General features: G+C 40.1%; 1 protein-coding gene across 1 annotated transcript in view; it reads right to left on the bottom strand.

Annotated features, from left to right (window-relative positions):
* TRDN (triadin) overlaps window positions 1–25,758 on the bottom strand; it is a 239,051-nt gene that overhangs the window by 59,614 nt on the left and 153,679 nt on the right. The window contains exons 20-26 of the mRNA XM_063125451.1: window positions 14,840–14,884; window positions 11,707–11,742; window positions 9,707–9,757; window positions 4,570–4,602; window positions 4,430–4,468; window positions 2,233–2,280; window positions 1,204–1,251 (exon numbers count right to left, since the gene is read on the bottom strand). Coding sequence (XP_062981521.1) covers window positions 1,204–1,251; window positions 2,233–2,280; window positions 4,430–4,468; window positions 4,570–4,602; window positions 9,707–9,757; window positions 11,707–11,742; window positions 14,840–14,884 — 300 coding nt within the window. The remainder of the gene's footprint in view (window positions 1–1,203; window positions 1,252–2,232; window positions 2,281–4,429; window positions 4,469–4,569; window positions 4,603–9,706; window positions 9,758–11,706; window positions 11,743–14,839; window positions 14,885–25,758) is intronic.

The following is a 25,758-nucleotide window of genomic DNA, read 5'->3' as shown; positions in this document are numbered from 1 at the left end:
AGAGTTGTACCACTTCTGTCTAAACATGTGTAGGACTGGACCCTAGGGAATTTTCACAGCAGATGACTATCAATATTTTCCTTCTACATTGGGAGCTGATAGCTTCACAGATGTTTTGATGATTCATTCCACTGTTCCGTTGTCATCATAATTATCTTTTATGCTTGTTGTTGTTTCCCGCCTCGATCCAATCACAGAGGCGGGTAAGAAATAAATTATAGTTATTATTATCATTATTATTTTCAATTATTTTGGCACAAGGTAAACATCTTTTTAAAGCCAAAATGAATCCTTTAATGTAAAATAAACCACAAACTATATAAAAGTAATATCATTGGAATTAAAACTATAACTTTTTATTTTTATTTTCCCACACTTTTTTTCCTGATGCATTTGTTTGTATTCCTGCAAGTATACTTTTGCTATTAATTTACTTTTTTGTTTATAGAGCTCTTTTGTTATACTGACCGATGGTCAGGATAATATTGTATTTCATTTAATTTTGTATGCTGCCATAGCCATCTAAACAGAAAGATGTCTAAGGCTGCAATTCTATACCCAGTTTCCTGTGCCCACTAAACTCTGAGTAGACACAGAGAGCATATCTTTTGAGACATTTTAAAATATAAATAAAGAATAACTAATGCCACATAAACTAACACAGGGTGCACCCAGAATAGGCTTTTATTGTGGCATCACCCCGTCTCAATCACAGAATTTTATTGGGGAAGATATTGTCATCTTCCAGACATAACCCTCCCACCACTTCTGTCTTTTTTTCTTACCACAGAAAATCTGTTAAGGAAGGGGGGGGGACCCAGAATGGCTTCTGATTGGTAGCTTTATGAGCCATTCATCTGGAAGCACTTGTATTCTACCTTTTGTGTTAAGAAGTTTCATCATTCAAAGTATTCATGCCACGAATTAGATCAGTTAAAAGAATTCAGGCCACAAATGAGGACTATGAAGGAAGTAAACTGAATATTATTGAACTAATTTGTTTCTATCTCTGCATATTTTTACATATGAATTGAATTACATCAGAAATTTATTCCAGAATTATCTGACAGACAGAAAATACTACTTATAGTAGATAAAATCAAGGCTGTCCACATTTTTTTTAAAAAAAATGTCTTGTGGTATTATTATTATTTCTATTGCATTCTCCTTAGATAACATCAGCTTCACTGAGTTTCTTTTTACCTTCCTCCACTGCTTTCTGTGGTCTGTCTTCTTTCTTTTCATGCACTGCTGCAAAACAAAGATAAGGTTTATGTCACACTTCCAGTCACAAGAGTGGCTCAGACAAACAAATATTTTTTAAAGCATTACAAAAAGTCTATGGCTTATTTGGAGGTGTTATCACAGTATTGATCTGATCTACTTCCATAATAGAACTTCTAAAGTTGTATAGTTAAGTGATTCTTGTCTTCCAAGAAAACTACAAGTAGGCTGGAGTCTTGTAATGCTGTAACAAGTATCATGAAAAGACAGCTTCCCAACATGATCCTTACAGATGCTGGTATAAAACCCTGATAGGCTATGTTCAGTCTAACAAACAAATCCTGAATGCATTTATTTGGAAGAATGTCCCATTGATATCAGTGGAACATGGCTCAGTATTTAGACCTTCTATATATGCTTCATATTCAGTGACTGAAAAATTGTTTTACATATGATTTAGTCAGCTGTAATGTTGGACCAGTGTAGTTACTGCCCTTACATGGTTCTATTGGATAGAGCTACAATAGAGACTATTCCATGCAGTTCCGTAATATTTAAATTCTAGAGATCAGTGTGGGGAAGAAGTTGGCCTCAATATATCTATGAAATCTCTACCTTTCTAGATATGTTGTTGTAAGAATTACTGATATCTGGTTGCATCAGATGTAATGCCAAATCATGGTTGTCATGAGAACCAGCAAAACTTACCCACACACACACACATACATACCCTAGGCTCATGTGCTCCCCTATCCTTTTTCCTTGTGACATGGCTACAATGAAGAGACTGTAAGCTTCTGCATTCATTTTAGATTAACCACAGTTTATCTTGATACTTGAATCTTAAACCATGGTTAATCTTAACTAAAATGAGCAAAAACAAACCAGAACCGTAAACTATTGTTTCCATTATTCATCATTAACATTAACCACATAAGCGGATTTAAACAGAAATCTTATTTTCTGTTAAAGTATATGTGTGGAAAGGGTGGGTGGGGAAAGGCTTACCTTTTTTAACCAAAGGTTTAGCAGTTTCTATTTTAGCACGCTCAGCTTCTGAAAAATGAGAATATGAGTGAAATGGACTAAGCAAATTATAAATCAGATTGGACTATAGTTGCACTACAAACATGGTTAAAATAGTATTGGACAACAGTGTGTGTGAGTGTGTGTAGAATGCTGCAAAAGAAACGCTTTTCTCTATTAAAATCTTACTGATGATCCAGCATGTATGCACATGGTAATGAAGGTAGAAAGATCACCGAATAAAATATAAAACACAATTTTACATTTCCTTTTTTTAAAAAAATAATCTCTAAGGCCATTCTCATTTATCCTGTACAAAGGTCCAAGCAATAATAGTATCTTTCCAAATATAACATGCTTTTCCAAGTATAAAATGTGAATTCCATTACTGGAGCATGAAAATAGACATAAGGAATTAAAAGAAAATAATAACAAAACTATTCACCCTCAAAAAAGGTAACTGAATTTAGTCAGGAATACAAAGCTTCCCATAAATGGTTAGCATCTAACTCACAACACACTTGAGAATTTAATTTAATTTTGATCCTAAAGCATTTAGAGAAGGAAATGAAGTGCAGAGTGGAATTATTTATACATAAGGTGACTCAAAAAGAAAATATCAAGATGCTTCAAAGTGTACCTCATTGTAAAATGCTTCAAAGTGCATTTTTAAATCTGTGCTTCAGGATGTAGAGTGCGAAATTTTTCTTTCTGCTTGCAAATATATATATATATATATATATATATATATATATCCCCATTATGCCTAGCAGCTGACCAAACCCCAATATCAATTCATGCCACCCAACACTACGTACATTTGAGAGGAGAAATACCACACCAAAACCTCTATGGGAGCTATATATCCCTCATCCTATTATACTTTTGAACCACAATAAATAAATAAAAATCATACTATTGAGAAAACTCAACCACCATGTTTCATTTCACCCTCTGGAGAATCAGTTCCATGTAAACAACTGTACAATAAATTAACTTTACAAAAAGAAGGGCAGGTAACACAAAATAATGTATTGCTTGCACCATAATCTTAAAACTTGTTTTTTTCAGGTATGGCCACAGTTGTTTCTCCTAGCAGGTTACTGTATAACCGTTTTTAACAATTAGTGGGGGCTCTGCAGTGCAACCAAGAGTATAATGGACCTCTAGGAGGCAAAAGGCAAAGCTGTGAGCTCCTGAGAAGTATTTAAGGGTTGCAGTATCAAGTTCTATCAGGTTCCCTTTAAGACAGGGGTGCTTTCTCCAAATGGAACTTGACCCTTCGGCTGAAAGGGGTTCATCGGCCTTGCTTTAAGGGACGCAGCAAGAGCTCGGTGGTAGAGTACTTCTTGCCTGCTGAAGGCCCATGGCCTCGTTCATTTTAAACAGGAGCACTGATAGCTAGGCTGCGAAAAGCCTTTTTTGAAGACCTCGAAGAACCACTGCCAAGTGGAATAGACCATACTGGGCTAGATGGACCAATTGCCTGAACCAATATAACGTTGTTTCATGTGAGATGTGATATCGTAAGACGATGTAGATATACTTTAATTTCTGACCTTTTGGTTTACGAGTTTCTTGTGTCACTGCAAAATAAAAGAAAACAAGAAAGACTTGCTTATAGAAATCCCATTTGTTTAACTGGCATTTACGCAGCTGCCCCAAACCAAAGCTCTCTTCCAACCACAAGTATCAAGAGAAATGCTTTGAGCAATGGATTCATCAGGAAAGCATTCCACTTCAAAAGGACTTATTTTGAGCCAAAGAAGTCAACACTTTCAGCACTGACAACTATCTTAGAAACCATACATAATTTTATTTGCATATCTTAGCTGTATATAATTAACATGCTTTGAAAAATCTGGCCTGCTTGAAGTACTGTGGTTGAGAAACCAATTGTGATGAACATGAGAAATCTTGTTTGTTTGTTTGTTTACAGAATGTATATACTGCTTTTTAACAGAATGTTTGCAAAGCAGTTGCACAGGGCAGGGGAGAGAATGTACTCCAAATACCGGGGAGAATGTACTCTAAATTATCCCTAGCTATGTTCCCCATTTAATTCACTGATTAGTCACTTGTTTTATGATATATTCATTTCCATAGCATGGAGTTAATTTATGCTTAAAGCTAAAATTAGAAAGTGCAATTTTCTGTAATAATTTTATTCACGCCTTACCAGTTGTTTTTACAGGCACTTCCTTCTTTGGTAGCTTGGCTGAAACACATACATAAAAAGGTAAATAATTAGTTATGACACATTTTGAAGAGGTAGTATAATATATTGGTATGCTTGGACAAAGCAAACTAAATATTTACCAGTTTCTACTGGCTTTTCTTTCTTGTGTGGTTCTACAAAATAAGAGAAACAAACCCAGCAAATTATTTCTGTGGTTTGAAGTTCATAATGAACATGAGAGCTATTGTACACATTATACAGATTGAGGCAGTAGACTGAGGCTGTAGAATTCTCAACTGTACTTCAGAATACAGGCAGGAGATAATATCTTGAATGCTGGTTAGCGCCCTGCCCTGCCAGTGGAGGTTGGTGGCTCCAATGTCAGTGGTGTGGTGAATTCACTCTGGGTTTAAGTCAGAACTCTAAAGAAACTCTGTTTTGCACCTTGGATAGCTCCTTTAGAATTCTGAATGTTTTTGATTGAAACCTGGAGAGGATTCACCGCCCTACTAACATAGGAGCCAACAGCCTCCACTGCCTGTATGTAGTAAATTAGTATATTGCTGCGTGGACAATGCAAAATCTCTGCCCAGTTCTAGCTTGCTACATTTAAAGAATTGGCAATTTTGAGAAATAGCTCCATTTATTGTTGCATTAACTGATGCTGATGAAGTATTTGGCTGCACCTGCTAGAATGCACTCAAGCATTTTGTTGGCTGTTATTGCACATTAGTTTGACATTTTTCCTCATGATATAGCCCTTGATTAAGATTGACCATGTTATCAGCACTACTTGAATTACAGTGGCTGGGAACAACTGAGGGGAGTAGACCCTTGTTGACTGGGCTCACCCTACCCTCTACTGTCTCTCAGCCCTGCCGATAGAACCAAGGTAAAGGACTCCAACAAAGACTAGACATTTTCAGTGGGCCACCCCTCCTGCAGCAAATGATATTTGCAGGCTTCTCATTGGCAGAAAATGAGATGCAGTGCCTCATTTCCTGCTGTGGCATCATGTTGGTAATCCATGTGATTCTCTAGTGGGGAAACGTGCAAAGAGCAACAGCTAGCATTGGAGGGGTTGCCCAAAACCTGGGGTGCTCCCAGACAGAAGGATCACAGGGCTACTGATAAAAATACATTGTGTAGCTATTCTGCCTTTGTTGTTGTTGTTGCTGCTGCTGCTGCTGCTGCTGTTGCCTGAGAAGAGGGAGGGGAAAGGGAGGGAACTGGCAGCACAGGGAAAGGGGCACAATTCCACCTGGCCTTTCAGTGGATTGCTCAGTGGGAAGTCAGGGAGGTGTTTGGCTCTCACTATAGGAGGCAGCCATCAGATTTGAGCCAAACAGTTCCTAATTCACAGCTCAGTCTTAGGGCGTTGCTAGACCTACCGGGTGTTCCGTCGTTGAGGAGCGGTGAAAGCGGCTTTTCCCGTTCAGCCGTGACGCCTCATCATCCACACCTGCCTTCGATTTGTGGCGGAAGTTTGCGCCGGTTGTGCTGCTGCCGCCGCGAGAACGGTTGCGCAGCCACACCGGCCTGATTGCCGCGGCTTTTTTTTTCGCTCGCTGCACGGTTTGCGCACGTCCGAAAGACCGCAAACTTGCGCAGCCGTCAGCGATGCCGCCGCCGGCCCTGGCGGCGGCAGCGGCGGCAGTGCCAGTGCCAGCTGAAGTGCTGCTGGTGCTGTTGAGGGTCAACATTGATGCGCTCACTTCCTGATGGGGGTCGTGGCGGGTGTCATATGACCCGAGGTCAATCGTCTGCATGGCCACTCTGTGCCTACATCTCCCATCATGCCTCTGAGGTGTCGGCGGCGATGATCGCCTCTGTGCCCTCTGCCCCATCCCAAGGAGCCAACCCACATCTGGCCGTAGCCATGGCAGCAGCCCACAAACAGCTCTGCCCTCTGCCAGCCTGGTACCCACACTAACAGGCAGCGTACAGCACCGCCATTATGCGGCCACGGTAGCTGCCCACCGCAAGGAGTCACCAGCCACTTTTCCGTTCCTCCGTTCCTGCGCAAACTGTCACTGGGGAAATAAAAAAAAAAGCCGCTCCGCCGCGCTGCCCCAGCTGGCGGACTGCGCGCAAATGGCGGAGGCGGCTTGACCGAAGCCGCTGACCACTCCCCCTTAGCACGCCTTTTCCTGCCCAGTGCGGACCGCAGTGACCTCACATCCTCCCACACGTACTCCGAATTACCGCGGGACAGCAGGAAAAGGCGTCCTAAAACTCACTTTTTTAAAGTCGGGAGAAAGAGGCTTCACCGCGGGATAACGGCGGATCCTCGTGAACGTCATCTGGAAGCCTCGACGTGACTGCGGAAGGTAACGCGCGCTAGAGCCTCGTCTAGTAACGCCCTTAGCCATTATGCTAATGTGGTTCTGAGCCATCCCCCGCATCGACATGTACATTAAATAGTGATGGATTAAGTCATTTCCTTTGCTTTTCTAAATGGCACATCACGTTTACAACTCAACCATTACTGAGCAATCTTCAGACATGGAAGAAGGCATGTTCGCTTATTGTAGTGATGATGATGATGATGATGATGATGATGATGATGATGATGTTGATAAAGATAATAATTTTCTTTTAAGATATTCAAGTCAAAATTTGATGAACATTATTTCTATAGCTTTGGTAAATCACTTCTCATTGTTTGCTGAAATATGCTTCAAATTTCTTCCCAAAGCTTGCTTGCTCCCTCTACCTGATTCATGGAGAAGTCTCATTGTTGGAAAGCATGAATTGTGATGTCACAACTACTGACGATTATTACAACTGCTCTTATTCATGCATATAACAATAGGATAAGAATGATGTTTTGAAGCAGAGTTTTAAACTTTAGAGTTTAAAGAAAGTTTGAGGCAGGGCACACCTTTTCCCAAAACACTCACTCTCTCTCTCTCTCACACACACACACTATAAATAATTGGTAGGAATGAGCGAAAGCTCCTGAATGTGCTCAAGACATCCTACAGCATAACCCAGCCACTGAATCATGTCTGCATAGGGTACTTTCCATGGTGCTGAAACATGAACCCTTCCCCCTTTCCCTTGCTTTCTGAAAACAGCAAGGTTAGTAGAATTGTACTGGGCACTATAGTATGGTCTCTGTTAGGCCTTAGTTACTGCCATGCACATGCCTAGGGGTGTCCAGGGCTAACACGAGCTAAGGGTCACCAATATATGGATAACCCTGAACTCTTGTCTCTCCTTTCCTATTTTTCATCTCATTCTAGGAACGCTGTTGAGGGCCTGAACTGCCTGGGGATTGCAATTGATTGTATGTGGGAAAACAACTGAAATAGATGTGAGAGAGGTGCTCTTGGTCTGTGGAACTGATCTGTGAAGTGGGCATCAAAGTGTGTAGGATGGGTCGTGCTCCCTTTAACAATACACACTTGTAGTTTCTGGATACATCTGCAGGTGGCCTTGATCTTGAATGGTCAAGGTCTTGGCAGTGGCCAGAGGAGTGCCTGTGCCTAGCTGAAGCTGATACACCTATGTCCATTCATGGAGAATGCAGACCTGGCCAACATAACACATGTCTTAGTTATATCACAACTGGATTACTGCCGTGTGCTCTACATAGGGCTGCATTTGAAGACTATTCAGAAAATTGGCCCAGAATGTAGCACCCTGATTGTTAACAGGAACTATATACAGGGAACATGAGAGCATTGCAGCGAGCTTTGATGAAACAACTGCACTGGCTCCCCATTTGTTTCCAGGTACAATTCAAAGTGCTGGTGATGATCTTAAAATCCCTGAATTGTTTGGGACCAGGATATTTGAAGGATAACCAAGAATTCAGCCACTTCTTTTACCTAGTTTATTGTTTCCTGGGTTTCCTCCCTTGGAGCCATTAAATAACAGCACACTTAAGTTTGCCATGATCCAGAAGGAATGCCAGTATTGCTTTAAGAGTGGGCATTTTGAAAAATAAAAATAAATAGTATGTGACAACGATATGGGGCACTGCAGAGTTCCATGCTCCTGCTGTCCTCTTATACCTGCTGTAGTAAGTGGAGCATGCATATTGCTATGGAGCAGGCAGCAGAAGAAGCAGAACTGCAGCTCATTAATACTCATATTATCTTACTCTAGAGTTGTCAAAGATACTGGTGCTGCTTGGCTGTCTGTCAGGAGTATGATTCTGCTGGAGGAGGGTTCATGAGTGGAGTCATCCCCGCACACCCTCTTCCCCAGCCCACTTGTGGTAGCAGTGATGGTGTGGGTGGGGATTTGGGGGATGGGGACATCTAGCACCCTGTGCATCCACTGTGGGCCAAACAACTTGTCCAGATGTCCTTATTCAGGAAACTCCAGTAAATAGTCCTTGTCCCCTCTACCACTGTTTCCATCTTCCTCTGCACATGTGGGGGTGGGGAAGGGACTGTCTGTGATTTTCCACAGTTCCAAATTCGAAAAGTCACCCTTCACATGTAGAGAGTGACAGAAATAGGGACAAAAGGAGCAAGTCTAGCACACTCTCCCTCTTCACAGATTTACTAAACTCAGATTTCCAATGATTGGACAGGGCTGTAAGTCACCAGCAGGGATGTACGAATTGTGTAAAATCCATTCCATCCATGTTTCATGGATTGTCGGGTACCTTTCGTTCCATCATCTATTCACTTAGATAATTGGATTTATTTATTAGTTTCTGAATTTGTGCATGTGTGAAAATGTGCAAATTCCCTCAAAATATGCAACACTATTTAAAATTATAAAAAATGCATCTTTTTGATAGTTTTAAAGAATGTTGCATATTCTTCCATGATGAAATGTACCCCAAACTCCAGAAGGTTAGAGAAACAGTCCATGAGTTCATGGAACCACCTGACAAGGGGAGAGCCAGTTCGCAGAGGAACCCATGGGTCGGATTCATAAAAATCTGAACTCATTCTCTGACATCCTTAGTCTCCAGTGATCTCTTCCTCCAAAGGAAATCAAATAGAAGTAAGCACTGTCCCCAGAACTTCCAAATTGCTCAAGTAAATGGGCACACAGAACCTTATATTGGGGGCAGCTTTTCTTTGTTGACTTGCTATCACACATGTTAGGAACCCCTAACACATACTGTCAGCTAGGACAGCTCACCATCATTTTTACCTGACATATAGAGCAAAAAGAACATACACTTGTCTAGCCCAGCAGATGGTGCTACGGTGCAATGAAACCAAAAAGGATGCATGTAATGTACCAAAAGGGGGCGATTAAATAACATTGAAAATGAAGCAAAAGGAAAGAAGGCAATTTGCTTACCTGGTGCTACTTTTACAGAAGCTGGTTGGGCTGCAGGAGCTTTTGCTGGCTCTTAAAATGAGAACAAATTAAAGCAATCACTACAAGGTATTCTGGAACAAAAGCAGAGAAATCCAGGGAAACTGCAGATGAAAAATATTGCCCTTAGCATCTCTCTTTCGGGGAAGAGAAAATGAAGATTATTAAAAACAAAGTGCCTATTGGTATGTTACTAAATCAAAGGCATGGAAAAAGTAATGAGCAAAAATGGTTATTTGGAATCACTTGATAATTACTATCATTAATAAGTGTGTGTGTGTGTGTGTGTGTGTGTGTATTTTATTGCATCACTCACCATTACATCTTACTAGTCATTTTTCAAGCTGCATGCAAAAACAAGTGTGGCAGATATCCTCTTGGGGAAGTGCTTTTATTGCAGAAGGAAAAAAAAGCTTCTGTGTTTGAGTTCTCAACATCAGTTTTTGTTTTCCTGGAGTTGTGCATCCAGATTAGACCAACCTTCTACGCTAGACTGTGCATATTGAAGTGTTTTCTGATGTGTACTGGGTTCCAGCACCCAAACTCACCACTGAAAGCAGCACCAAGCAACAGCAGTACTGCATCTGTCTGATTAGTAACATCATGACTCTTAGGATCTTTTCGGTTATAGTGCTTTGCTATGGGAATATGCAATTGTTGCCTATGTTGTTCTGGAGGATCCAGACATTTCTCGACTTCAGTGCATCTACTCCTTATCAACTCAGTGTTGCAGTTTGAGCTAGTGTAGGAGAATTGCGATTTCTCCTCTACCCTGAGATCAGAATTATTGCAATAATGAGTATTGTGCCTATTTAGCTGTGTCAGAGGCACTTTGGACTGCGAGGCTCACATCACTGCAACATGAAACAAAAGATGTTTATATACTCCTCATTTTAGTTACAGTTTTCTTTCTTCTTCTTTTGCAGGTATTGGGAGAACTCCGCTGTCCAGTGCTGGAATGCATATCTCCCATAATAGGTTAAACAAAGACTATTTTTCCACCACTCCAAGTGCAAGACTGCAATCAGTCCCTTGCATTTTGCAAAGTTGGGAATAAAATGCCCTTCTATTGTGCTAAGAGACATAGGACTAGATCCAGATCATTGCAGAATCAACTGCATTGATGGAAGTGGACTTCACCACCTTCTCCCTACAATAGCAACCCTTCCAGCCACCTGAAAATGCTACAAAGAGAGACAGGAGAGCCTGCTGAATGGGGTGGGCTCTGATGTGTTTGTGTTTGTGTGGGGGGGGATGACACATCCCTGAAAATTGGTTGGAGGCGCCTATCATGAGCAAAAGCCTTCTTTTCATGGAATGTTCCTTCCTGTCATGGAAAGCAGATCCTGGAACCAACCTGTAAGTATTATGTGTGGATAAGTGACACATAATCTTGAAAGGAATAGCAACTTGCTTCCTCCATAAGGCCCACTGAAATGGAGTTTGCAGAATGCAGCCAACTTGGTGGATCACATCCTGTATGTTTGCGACTTGTCATTTATTCAAGGGTTTGACAGACTTGGTGGGCAATTGTTATATTGAAACCAGATGTATAAACCTTCTCCGTTCTTCTATCCAGCTCTTCGATACCAGGAACGCATTCAGCTAAGATCACAGTTGACATTTCAATCCCTATGAAATCTCTGCTTTTTCAAGTCATGCAATTAAAAAAATGGAAAGGGGAGGAAATGACTGTCAGTCATAAACAGGAATGTGGAATTGGAAATAGTGTGTGAATTGATTTAGAATAGAAGAGGCAACTGAAATCTAAACATGTCATTTTAGAATTATAAATGGTGTCACCGTTTCCTTATTTGCATCTTTCTCTTTTTACAGTGAGCTCAAAGGGACTTACTCCCTGATGAGGGTGTATAGGATTGCAGCTTTAATAACCATTAGTTCCAGTGTATTGAAACAAGCTGTCTTGAAACAGGGCTAGATGAAAAATATGGTGTAAAAACATAACTAAATATAAGCCTTACTTTTCAGGTCTTTGGTCAAAACCACTTCTTTCTTATCTGTAGGAGTATTATAATAAACACATGAATTAGCAAGTAGCTACATTGTATGAAATATTACCATATATATTTATAAATGATTCCATAATTCTAAAAAAGCTGAAGAACATATGTTCGACTTTTCAGCTTTTGTTCTGCAACACAACAAAATATTGGGTAGAGAGACAACCAATAAAATTAATCTCATTGTCACAAAGGCAGATAGAAATACTTATTCCCTCAGAGAGTTAATAATGTTACCCTTCTAGCTCCAAGGCCCCAGAGTACCAAGATTCTTCCTGGGACCTACCTCCAGTGCCAGACTGTAGCCCTGGAAGATATGTACAAAGTCCTTCACCAGTTCTTGGATATCTGGGAGCCAAACTACATGTTCTAATAATCAGTATAGTTCAGATTGCTAGTTTTCTTTGTTTTCATGTAAGCACATGCAGTTCTGATCCAGATCAGGACCCTGGTGCCTTGGGAGAGGAGGGTTTAAGCTTCCCTCCATCTATTTCCCTCTAAAATTGCACCCCACCCACCCATCGAGAGGTGTTTAAAAAAGAGAGAGAGAAAGCCTTCATTCATTCTAGTTGAGACATTTTCATTTCTACCTACCACCACTCCAGTGGTGGGGGTGAGATATTTCAGGAAAATACTGAATGGGGGAAAGCTTAAAATTGCATCACTTGAAGCACCATGGTCCTGATCCAGATTGGGACCACACACACTTACACACATTTTTCAAACAAACTAGCAGGCTCAACTACTCTGAGTTTCAGAATATGTAGTTTGGCCCTGGGATTAAGGCAACAAGGCTGTTAATTCAGAGGATGCAGATTTCCAGTAGATTTTTACCCTGGAATCTCTTTTAGAAATTCCTGTGTTGTCCCTACCAATATTTTGCTTTTATTTGAATGAGGACTGTTTCTTCAGAATGCCTTATTCTGACTTTCCACTCTTTAGGAGTCTCATACCCTTTTTGCAAGATTCTTATTAAACACCCTTTCTTTGATCAAAAGCAATAGTCTAGAAATTTCAAGGGGAAACTCATTTATTCTTGGGTGTACGTACATTGCACTCTGGACTAAAAATATTTCTGGGTTAATCTGCTGCTTCTATTAGCATGTTTTCCAGGAATCACTTCAAAGCATGCTAATTACCACATTGAGATGAAATTAATCATAAAGCAGCTTTCAGCCATAGGGGTCTGCTGAAGCATTCAAGAAACGCTTTATACTTGCCAGATATGGAAATTTTAAAAGGTGTCACTTGTAGTTGATATGAATCATTTATCACAATAATCTGCTATTACTGGAAGCTATAAAACCTGAATGCAACCGGCAACATTATATACAACAGCAGATGTGGTCTACAATTAAATACCCCAAGCTCCCGTAAAAGATGTTCTGATATATTGGGATATTTGGTGGGGGTATATTTTAAATAAAAGAAGGTCCTTTTCTCAAATGCCTTCTTTATGACTAAATTATAGAATTATATAGATTTATAGAATTATATTTCAATGGTGGCCTATTTTTCAAACTGAACACTGATGTTGCGAAACAGTCAAATAAGGAAGTGATCAAATACTGCATGAATACCCAGGAATATTTATGCAGAGTCTTAAATACAGCACATAAAGTTGCCAGGAAAGGTTAGGAAAAGCTACGCCCTCTTTCCCTCCCCCTTTCCCTCCCCACTTAAATTCCATCCACATGCACTCCTGGGTATCTACTTAGTATGTGATTACTTGGAGAAACAGGATGATGAGTTTTGAAAAATGGGCTAGCAATGAGGTACAACTGCCTGACCAACTACTATAAAGATATTCAAGGAAGTGCCATAACAACCCACGTCTGGTTTGCCTAGCCATGGAGAGGCCCATTGCGATGGGGGGGGGGGGGGAGAACAAGGCAATTTCACTTACCTCCATTTGTGGAGGCAAAGTGGTGCCACAGGCTGGGAGAGGAGTCTTCTGGGGTGTATTAGCCCATTGACTCCTTTCCTCAGCCTCTTCGGATTGCAGCTCCCTCCCTTCCTCCCTTGATGCAGTGTGGGCTTTTCTGTTCATCGTTTTGGGGGCCGAGTAGGATTTTTTTTATTCTTATTTAATTTGATGACTAGAGGTCTTTTTGCCTACTTCACACTGTAAATTGGGGCAGTAGTGTCTTAGGTTAAACTGTTGGTTGATTTAATGCTAGGCCAATTTGGTCACAAGTTAATTAGGCTGGGGGGGTGGGCACAATCAGGGAATTCAGGGATGGTGGGCATTCTGTGGCACTATGACAGTGACAGGTGATCTCTGAGGGCCTCCTCCGGAGGGGTTTATGGCCCCAGTAGGGGGATAAGGATTACCTGTGTGGCCAACTCACCTCACTCACCTGGGTTTCACGGAATGAGAGGGGGTGACACGGGAAGGCCTTCCCTCCCCAAAAGGGGCAGTCCTGTCAGTGGCAATTGACAGACTGATAATATATTCCTCAGTAGTAGAATTAATTAAGTCCATGATCCTAATAAGAACTTTGGGTACATATGAAATTAAAAACTGACCTTTCTGTGAGGGGATCATAAAACGTTGCAATCTAGAAATTGTAGCGGTAATGTCGTAGTTCTGAGGAGATGCTAATTACTCATTTTGTAGTTATAATAAGCGGGCTAGCAAAGTATCAGTCATTTTGACATGTAGGATGTGTGTTTGAGGAGGGGGTATATATTGTAAGGAGTTTTTCAAGTTCAGTTTGTCACCTTGCATCACCCTATTGGGGGTGGGGACAGGACCATGCTTCCCAGAGTGAAGGTTGGAAAGCAAGTTACCTACCTTTGTGCTTAATTTTTCCCTATAAGTGTAAATGGCAACCATTGGGGGTAGGGATAAACCTGCTTCCTGTCCTGGCTGACCTCAGCAACTGAAAACCAAGCCTTCTGCCTACATATCCCCATCCCTTCACCTGCATATTCACATCCTGGGTTCTGTTTCTTGGTTACGCAAAAGTGTAATGTAACATTGGGAAATGGCTTTTATAGAAAGAGATGGAGATATGAATGCAGACATTTCTTCTGTGTGTAGCCAATGTAAAGGAGTAGCCAATAAAATTTAAAACAAAAAACAGCTTACCATGTTTCTTTTCAGGTGGAGGAGAAGGTTTTTCTTTTACTGGTCCTGGAGAAGGAATGCCAAACAGGTAAACATTTCTATTTCTTTACATTAACAAGCAAATATTTTAACAAATATGATCCAGCTATATACTGATGTGTGTGATGTGTGTGTGTGTACAGAAATAGCAAAGCACAGTCTCAGTGTCATTCCTTTACCTCTTCCTAGCACTAGAAGCTCCATTTTACCTCAGGTCTCAATCAACATTCCTTTGAAATAAACTAGCAGTAATACAGCAGCTGCAAATAACATCTAAACTACACATAGGGTGATAAAACAAGGCACCTGTTGTGCCTTTCATACACCTTGAGCTGAACTAAATTCCAGATTTAATGTGTACAACAACTTGACAAGCTTTCTCCCGCTGCCCCCTCAAAAAAAGCTTTTCAGAGTATGTAATTTAGGGTTGACTACAGACTGTCTTTCCATCTGTCCTCTGTAGATGATTTGGGGGCCAAACAACAGCAAGTAGGGGAAAGGGAAACCACTCCACACTGGTGTCTGTTCTGCTGATGGTCATATTCTACTGGAGATAGCCAATGGATTTGCAGGAGTGACATGTAGCAACCTGTGGGTCATGTACCCCATAGTCACAGGCTTTGCCTTGGTCTGCCTTTACTAAGTTTACTTTATTTATTTATTTATTTATTGTCCACCTTCTTTAATTATTTTTAACAATACCTAAATACAGAAGACAACTTTTGAATTGTTTATTTTAATGGTTTTTCCCCTGTCAAGCTTTTTACATGGCAGATTTGTTATGATTCCTTTTAAAGAGAGATGCTTCCCCTGTAGTCACACTAAAGTGGAAACAGTCACCTGTTGTTGTTGTTGTTGTTGTTGTTGTTGTTGTTTACCTGTAGTTATTATCAGGGGGCTAAATAATTTATAATCTATCCTGTCATGAGGCTGTTTTTAGGCTGGCCTTTAGAGACCCTCTGAGTATTTTTCATGAGGAGACTAATACCTTTATCAATGGACAGGAGGCAATTTCTTAAAACATTTTAATCTCTCAGACCTGTTATGACTGCCAATTCTTGGTGTGTAAACTTTTATAATCAGCTTAATTTAGGTTGTCACTTTGTATTTTGTGTTAATGGTCCATTGCTTATAATAAAAATATTACTACTGCTGCTGCTGCTGCTGCTATAGGAAGTTGGCAATACCCTTTTTTCCTTTTACCTATTTCTGTGTGATTAGAAAATGCTCCAGTGGTTGTTCCTTATACAGCGGAGGCTTGTGGCTCTGATGCCCTTGAGCTGTGAATCCACTCTGGGTTTCATTCAGAGCCAGTCAAAACTCCAAAGGAGCTATTCAAGGTGCTGAACCTTCCACTCTATGAAACAAACATACCAGAATCTTGTTGTCCTAACATATATACAAACTGCTCTATTTTCATTTGTTCTTTTCATATGATCTTATCCATTTTGCATTCTGAGTCTGCCTGGGCAAATAAGTTTCTAAAACTCCATTCACCGTTTTTTCTTTGTTTTTCCTGAATGCACACAGAATGTTCTTGCCCTGTTACAAGTCTCTATGCGGCAGGGCCTTGCTATTTACTGTTTTACTCTGTACAGCACCATGTACATTGATGGTGCTATATAAAATAATAATAATAATAATAATAATAATAATAATAATAATAGTTGGTGAGAATCCAGCTGGGCTCAGAGCCCAGCCAAATTCCTGTGTAGGTTCCATTGGTACCTCAATGTTGGTAGCATTTATAAGACTGTCCTTATTTCCATGATAGCAACATTGTTTTTTTAAGCCTGGAGAACTAGGATGACAGTGGATGTAGATGTGCAACTTTGCACACCTCTGTTAGGGATCCCATGTTCTATGAAAGTTATACCAATTATTCACTGTTTCATATTGTAGGGTGTCAGATGATCTTGGAAAATTGGAAATGCTAGAAATTAGGAGAAATTATACAAGATATTTCATTGGGTGGGAAGAAGGGAAGAAGAAGAGATTTTTCCCTTCTATTTTAAATTCATAGCTTGGATCCAGACTTAGGTCATAGTTAGAATAGTCCCATTAAAACCAGTGGGAATTAACCTACTCATGACAAATTTAAGTCCTGTTAATTTCAATGGGTCTACTATAAGCATAACTAAATCTGGATTCAACCATATGCTAGAGATTTACATCACAATCTTATGCATATTTACTTGAACATAAATCCCATTCTGCTTGATGGGACTTAATTTCAAGTGTGCATAGATCTGCAGCTATGTAGTGCAACTTTTAGCTAATTTACCCAGAAGCACCACTGAGTTCAGTGGGATGCACTCCCTAGTAAGTGTGATTAGGTTTTCAGCCTTAGCCTGTTATGGACTTACTGTAGATAAATGACCGATGAAATAGCCAAGGTCTTTTCCGACTTTCTGCTCTCAATGTCTACAGACCAATCAGTGTTTCCACTTACTTGGATATATAAATCTAGTGTAACCATACTGACTTCACTGCTTCCAAGAAACTAAATAAGCAGAAGGTTTCTAGATACAGTATGCCAGCCATATGTGTGAAATCATTTCCTGCACATCTGACACATTAATGGAGGCTTTTAAACCAATATATCATGCATGGATGGTACTTAATGTTCCATTTGCTGCCCCTAGCAAAGTGTTCAAATGTGTTAAAGTAAAAGCAGCAGCAGGTGGCATAAGTTGTCTAAAACATAGCTTACCATCGGAGTATTTTAATCAATGAGAGACAATTCTTAGTATAGCCTAGTCTCAAATAGTAGGTGTGCCAGACTTCAGATACTAGTTGCTGAGCAATCTGCTTTATCTCTACCCAAAGATCTAAAAACAAAATAGCCATCTGACCAAAGCCAAGAATGAACTAAAATTAAATCAAAACCATGACATTTTCAAAGCACTACCAGGACAGCAGAACTCAACATGTATATCTGATTGTCTTTCAGAATTTGAGATTAACTTATGGTACAGGAGGGAGAGTCAAGTATATCCAGTATACACTTGAGGTTATGTGTGAATTGTTGTTGTTTCTTTGGATTGTGAATTTTAACTGGATTTAACTGGATCTTTTGCAGGCAATTTCAATCTACGAATATCTATTTAGAGTCTAGGAAATGTGGTAGGCTATGCTATAGATGTGAGGCTTGGAGAAAAAAACAGAAGAAAACCGGGGGGGGGGGGATCAGAAAAACAATATTTCCTGCTCAAATTTTCCAAAAACCCTTGGGGGGGGAATCACCTATAACCACTCCCCCTCAAAATAGTCCTTTACCTTCCACCCTCTTTTTTTTTTTTTTAGATTTTTCCAGGTCTTCACATCTCTTGACTAAACATTTTACTGTACAAGTACATGCTTTGAAGAACCATCCGGTGTATTCCACAGAGCTGCAGGCCACAGAGCTCCTTCGCATACCAAGGCTTTCCTACTCACTTCAGTGGAAGATGTAGCTCTGCATGCACATCTCTGTGCACTGAAAGCTGTCCTTCAGTTAAAGTGAATGGGAAGCTTCATGAATGATAAGAAAATTATGATGGAGAAAGACACCAAACGACTACTGTCATTCTCAGATGTCTCCCCAAAATACTGATAGTGACCCACCTCCCTTCCAATTGCTGAGTGACAGCACTACATCACTTGCAGAGCATGAATGAAATGAACTTATGTTTCCTCGCACATTTTCTTAGGACAAAGCTCCACCGAGAGTAATAACACAAAAATTCTTAAGAGTGTTGATTCTAACAACCATTTTTATATGTGATGAGATCCCACGCCCTATGAAAAGTCTTCAAAAATGTATGCAAGTTAAATCAACTTGAATGATGATATTTTCCCAAGGAAAAACCACTAAAACACTAAATCACATAAAACCACTAAACAAGTTTTTAAAAAAGAGCTCCCCAAAAGCTGCACAAAAAAATATCATCCATATATAGGCAGACCAAAACTATGCTTTCTAGATGTCTACCACTAAGAAAACCACTTCTAATTTAGCCAAGTCTGAATTTCGCTCATGTTGCTATTTGCTGGAAGTGGAGATGAAAACATAAAAGTGCAGCTTTTAAACTGTTTTCAGAGCAGGAGCTGTGATGAGCACCAGTAACTGATAGAATGTCCTTGCTCTGGCAAGTGAATGAGAAGATCATGATTTTTTCAAGTTGTACTACAATTTGCAACAGATTGGCATTGAGGAAGTCAGAAAGAGCTAGCAGTTTCAGTGATAACACAACTTTGCAAGATTGTTTGCATTTCTACTTAAAATCTAAAAGGTTGCATTTTAGCTGATTGATGTTCTTGTTAAAGCTCAGTGTGTTTTACAACTTGAACCTATGCAGTCAGACGTAAGCATGATCCTAGTAAATTGAATGTGCTGCTGCTCTTTGGTGTGTGGTGTGTGTGGGTGTGTGTATAAAATCTCATGGGAAGTATATCTTATACACAAAATTACAAGCTATGTTGATCTAATTTTAGGAGTAAGGTAGCTAGAACATGAATAAGCTAGAATGCTATATAATAAGTCTTACAACACCATATGGATGTAGGAAGGAAACACAAAGTTTGTGAATAAGTGAAATCTTGATTGTAGTAATTCTACAACATTTAAGGGTTTCCCTAGCCAAATTGTATCTTGCTATTTCTCGTTATATACATTTATTACCTAATATTAGCTATCCCTGATAGCACAGTTGTATGCATGTTAACTCAGAAATAACTAGGTCAGTGTGGATTACTCCTGGCATAGGTTGGTACTGTAAATCCAACTGGAAGCAATGGGCCTTTAATCCATTCACAAATTTCATTCATTGGTTTCCATAGGACTTAGTCATGACTATGGGCCTTTACATTTAAAAATGAGGTACAGTAAAATGTCAAAAAGATTTCAGTCTCTGTATAATGTTTTTCATTCGTTCCATTACAACTCATAAGCATAGTCTGTTCTATATAATGGTTAACAAGACTAGTTGGTTGCCCCAGTCTGTACAACACCACAGATGGGTAATATGGTGGCGCCTTAGGGCTTCTCCACATTGAACAAAAAATTCAGTCTTATTGAGGCTTTGTCTTCCGGAGTCTTCACAGGTTTAATGATCAGCACAATGCACGTGTTCATCCCCTTGTTTTTGCCATAACCTTCCCATATGTTTCATTGAAACCACTAGCAGATGGCACTATTTTAGGGTGACCATATTTGGGAAACCAAAAAAGAGGACACCTAGTGTGTGGGGAAGCAGCCTTCTGAGTCCTACAGAAAGTACGTTATTCCCCCGCCACCTTAAAGAACCCGATTGGAGTGGAGGAGGGGAAAGGATTTCATTCTGCACCACCACCATCCACTCCAATTGGGGCCTTTTCTATAATGTCCACGAATGACCCACTTTCCCCTTTAAGACCTCAATTGGAGCTCGGGGTGGGGGAATGACGTGCCTCAAGAAAGCATGTCATTCCCTCCTGCCATGCTAATGGCAGCCTTAAAGGGGAAGGTGTGTCATTCCAGGACATTATTGAAAATTATAGAAAATCCCCCGACACCATGGAAAGAACAAAAACCAGGACAAATCCGGGAAAATCCTGACAGTTGGTCACCCTACGTGTGATTTCGCTTTATCATAGCATTTTCAAGGTTATATAAAATGGCAGATTCCCACTTGAAAACAGTGGGAGAGACATCAGAGGTTGACGACATCATGAAATGGACCCTCAAACCTCTGGGAGTGACCAGTCATGAGTGTGCAATTAATCACTCATGAAGAGAAGTCTTAAGCTCATAGAGTATCTCAAAAAGAAGTTACTAAAGTATTTGCTAGTAAAGTTCAAAATGTTTTCTTATTAACCAACTTTAAATCTAAATATGAATACTTATATCAAAGCTGATAGTATTTCCACTAGTGGTAGCTGGCATTAGGCTCCAAAATGTGGGCATTGGGGGAGTGGCTATAGAACTGCTGGATCCAAAGCCCCTTTGGTTCCCAAGGCACCCTAGATTTGGGGCTTCAACTACATCAGACTCCCCCCTCATTGGTTCCAACAATAGGAGAGAGAGAGTTTAAATTTCTTACTGTTTGAGCAGGAGTCTTATAAGATGTGAGAAAGCACAAGATGCCAGAATAAGAATGCTTAAGCAAGAATGCAAAGGATTCTGGGTCAAAAACAAAAGTAATAAAAATAACAGTGAAATAAAGTCCATATTTCCTCTACTGTTTATGACACATGGAGCTAAGGGTCTCCTATTATGTCAATAAATTGCTTGTGGAAAGCAAGTAGAGGGATGTGTATGTTTTATTATTACCACATGAAACGAACTTAAGACCTTGTGCTAGGTAATAAAGCCTACATGGCAGCCACTTGCTCAGGCAATGCCTCATTAAAGCCAACAGGACTATATCAAACGACAGTCTTCTCTTACATCTCTAAACTTTCAAAACGGCCCAGCTCTGTATATGTCTAGTCCCATTCTGTTCAATGGGCCTTGCTCCCAGATAAGTTTGCATAAGATTGCTGCAATAATGAAGGCTTGATTTTGCAACAGGAAAGGAACTCCATGGTACCCTTTTGATCAGGAAGAGAACAAATACCTGCTGATGTTTTCTCATTTGCACTGGACTTGATTGCTTTCTGCTAGGACTTTACAGTCGACTCATTAAGGATTCTGTTAAAAGTGTAGTGTAGCCTTTACTGTGCCTATTAGCCATCACAGAAGAAGAATATGCAATAATTATGGCTTTCAGTGCATTCTATCCCAAGCTGTCTCATTAAAGCAATAAACACGCTTTGATCATGAAATAAGCATTATGAATGATATTCTTTCTGCACCACAAGTTTTGCTCTTCAGATCACGCTGATCACATCAACCTGGATTGTGTGTGTCCACAAATAGGGGGCAGTTCAACGTTCATCTAAAATGTCTGTTTGCTCATTATAGCCTATTCAGAATTTAAAAGGGCTTGGAGTTTCATAACTTTAAAGAAGTTGCCCACTTTAACATAATTTGGGAGTGTATTTTTAACATCGATCATGATAATTTGCCAAAACGTTTATATTGTGTATTCATCAAAACCTTCACACAAAGAGAAGTCTGAATAATACGATTTCTATCACCTGGTCTTATACATAATTATAACAACACTTTCATAAGTGCTCAACTACACATTTTTATTGCCCTCCCTTTAAAGAACATGTGCATATAATTTTAAGCCAGTCATTACACAACACTTGGTAGAATTTAACAGCTCAAAGTCCTGCATAAAATATTTTGAAAATGAAGAGAACTGTCATACTGCTTTGCTAAGCCTAGACAACATTCTAATAGTAATGTAATTAGGGATGGAATAAGAACATACTGACATACTGGATCAGACCAAAGGCCTCTCTAGTCCAGCATTCTTTGCCTCCAGGAAGTCAACAATGGGATAGAAATGCCATAGCACCCCGCTGCTTGTGTTCCCAGCAACGGGCATCAGGAGGATATTGTCTCTGATACGGGGTGTAATAAATAGCCATCCTGACATCATCCATGAATTTGTCTAATCCCCTTTTAAACCATTCCTTGGTGGCCATCACTACCTCTTATGGTAACGAGTGCCATAGTTTTACTATGCACTGTGTGAAGAAGTACTTCCATTTAACATCTGTGGATGACCTTGGATTCTAGTATTATGAGAAAGGGAGGAAAACTCCTTATTCACTTCTGCCACAACATTCCTAATTTTTTTACATCTCTATCATGTCCTTCCTTATTTGCCTTTTTTCTATGTTAAGAACTCCTAAGTGTTGTAATCTCTCCTTATAGGAGAGTTGCTCCAAAGCCTTGATCATTTTGATCGCCCTTTTCTGCACTTTTTACAACTTTTACAACTTCTGCACTTTTTACAACAAGCTTTCACACATAAGAGCAATAGATTGAGCAATTTCACAAGTTGCAAAATGGTGGTCAGTATTTGCATGTTTACTTGTTTTTATACATGCACAACCATGTGACAAAACGGAAGTAGTGACATCATTATCTGTTGAAAAAATTAACATTTCCATATTTCTACATTGGATCTTGAATTTACCAGGCAAGGATATATTTGCAAATAGCGTTAAATTGAGAAAGGTATTATATTCACCGAAATTTCTTAGATAGTGATGCACGTAAATACAAACATAAAGAAACATAAAAGGTAATTTATGTAATGTCTGAAGACACTTGCTCCCTTTCTTATAGCCACTACAATGTTTATTCAAGAATGGTAAAAAGGTAGCTTTTTCCTATTCTTTCAGTCATTATTATGGACCAAATTAGGCTCCTCAATTAATCCAGAGTAAAAGGGTACATTTATATGAATTGTTACAAACATGCTCCCCCTCTTCATGCAACGTAATTTCTTTGATCTTAGTGCAAAGTCTTACCCACCTCCTGATCTCAGGTGTGCATGATCCCCCAAATTGGAAGGTACTAAGTAGTAAAGACTTTTCTCTAACAACTTCTGAGGAAGAGAAATGTTGAGCTGAGCTGTATGCTCCACAAAATCATGCAATGCAGTAGCTTATGCCGAACAGTGGTGCTTCAGGGTGTGGATGGGGGAATTGCATGTTTGAATGCTCCACCATGTGAACCGCCCAGAGAGCTCCGGCTATTGGGCGGTATAGAAATGTAATAATAAATAAATAAATAAAACACAACAGACAAGAAAAATACTTGCACCCTCAACTCACTTGAGATCTGAAGTGGAATAATCCAGGAAGTGCTGCCAGGATCTTGAGAGAGAATTATTAAATATTTCTACCTATTGAGCAGACTTGTTATTTTGTAATCGATCACAAATTGTTCACTTTTAAAAACTTTGCAACCAATAGATGATTTGGGACATAAAGTGCACGAAAAGAAAGTGCAGAATAAAATACTTTCGGTACCCTTGGGACCAATTTCAACTGGGTGTATCTGTGTACTCGTATCCTGTTCCTGAAGATGTCTCCTGCATTTGCTTATATCCGAAGGAGGAAAGAAGCAAATGCTGGAGGATGCCAGGAAGCAGCAGATGAGTCATAAGGAATGCTTTGTGCGTGCAGGAGGTGGGAGGGAATGAAGATGCTAATATGCTGGGAGTTATTTATGAAATTGCAATGGATCAGTTTGCTGCCTCCAAGCTAAAACTCAGAGGTTTCGTACATCAAGGAATCCAGAGAGCGAAATAAATAAATCAAAAAGCTCTTTGACATTTGTCGTTTTGAAATTGTAATTACTACAAAAGCCCATAACCCAATCTCCTTTTGATGCTGAGCACTGGGAAGACATCCATGATCATTGCATGAACTGACTGATCTCCCTTCTTCATAGAATGCTTGCGATATTTAATAGGAGAAAAGCAATAACACCGGCAAATAGAAAAACCGAAAGAGAATAATGGATGTTTAGCCACAAGGGGTCACCAACATGATTTTGGTGAACAAAAATCAAAGCTATTCATTTAATGAATGTTACATGAGGCAAATATGGGTGAGAGGAACAACAAAAATGAGATTTATTTATTTATTTATTTTGCTTCTCATTCAAAACATCAGGAAGTTTTTAACACTATCATAGGGTTCCCCTTTCTTTTTAAATTTGTCTGTAAAAGAGACTCACAAAGGCCAGCTTGTGGGAGAATGGCTTGGCCTTTTCTCCTCATTTCCCATGTATCAATGCCCTTTAGAAAGCTTTAGAGATTGGCATTTAAACATCCCAGTATTGATGACAATATGCCCACTGTCATGCTATGCAAAAAGGCAGCAGGGATTGCAAACAGAGCCTTGTCATCAAAGCCCATTCCTTTTTCACGACACTATAATACCGTTGATCCTTGTTCAGCCATATCTATTGTCTAACCACCTAACCAAGTAGCAGGACTTGTTGGGCTCTGGTCTGGATTAACAGGTCATGATGTGATAAAACAGTTCGTGGATTGTGTGCCACTTCATGCTACAAATAATGGATCACATGAATTAATTCTCCCCCATTATTATTTTAAGACCTTTCCCCCTACACATAAACACACATGCAAACAACCAGGGGCAGCACCACAAATTATTATTGCTTTGGAAAATGCCAGTATTCCACCATCATTTCCTGTAGCAAACATGTAACATGTGGCTGACACAAGAAGTCTGCATGCATCTTTAAACACCATGGGTAGGATCCAATGGTGACCTAACACTGGCGGTGCACACTGACAGTTACAAGTGTGTGTGTGGCATGTTTTTGGAAAGGGCAGGTCATGCCTTCCAGAAATGTGTGTTTCCGGTCATTTGGTGGATCCCCCCCCTAGAAGGACTACATCACCATCGACAATGGTAGGGTCTATGCATGTGTCATTGCCATTTGGGCCAGCTGCAGTGCTTGCCACCAGTGGTAGGTCACCATTGGATCCTACCCCATTGCACCACTCATGTTAAGCTGCCTCAATTAGGTTTCCCCAGAAATACTTACACTGATGCACTTATAAAGGTAGGTGTGTGTGTGCATTGCCCACATATTATGTGTTTGTTGCAGCCCCCATCAGCATGGCCAGTCTCTCCCATTGGGACCAATGGGACTTTCGCTGACTCATGTTCAATGTTACCTTACAGGGCTATTCCTTCAAGTCTTAGGGAGCTTCCAAGTAGAAAGTTTTTCAGGTTTCAGGTGTACGGATTCTGAGAGCTACAAGTAAACTATGGGCATGGCTAGACGAGGGAGGTGGAGGGGGATGATCTCGCAATATGATGATCATGAGATCTTCCCCCTCAGTCTACACATGGCGCACGGCATCCCAGGAGGAAGAGGACGTCACGCCCGCCATTTTGTTTTTGTGTTTGTTTTTATCGGAAATGAGTGCAGGAGCGCTCCTACGAAAAAAGTGAGATTTTTATTTTTAAAAAAGACCCTGCTCCCCCCTCCC

The sequence above is a fragment of the Elgaria multicarinata genome, chromosome 4 (assembly GCF_023053635.1).
Source record: "Elgaria multicarinata webbii isolate HBS135686 ecotype San Diego chromosome 4, rElgMul1.1.pri, whole genome shotgun sequence".
Lineage (NCBI taxonomy): Eukaryota > Metazoa > Chordata > Lepidosauria > Squamata > Anguidae > Elgaria > Elgaria multicarinata.
Note: the sequence above shows the minus strand (reverse complement) of the source record. Positions and strands in the feature narration are given on the sequence as shown.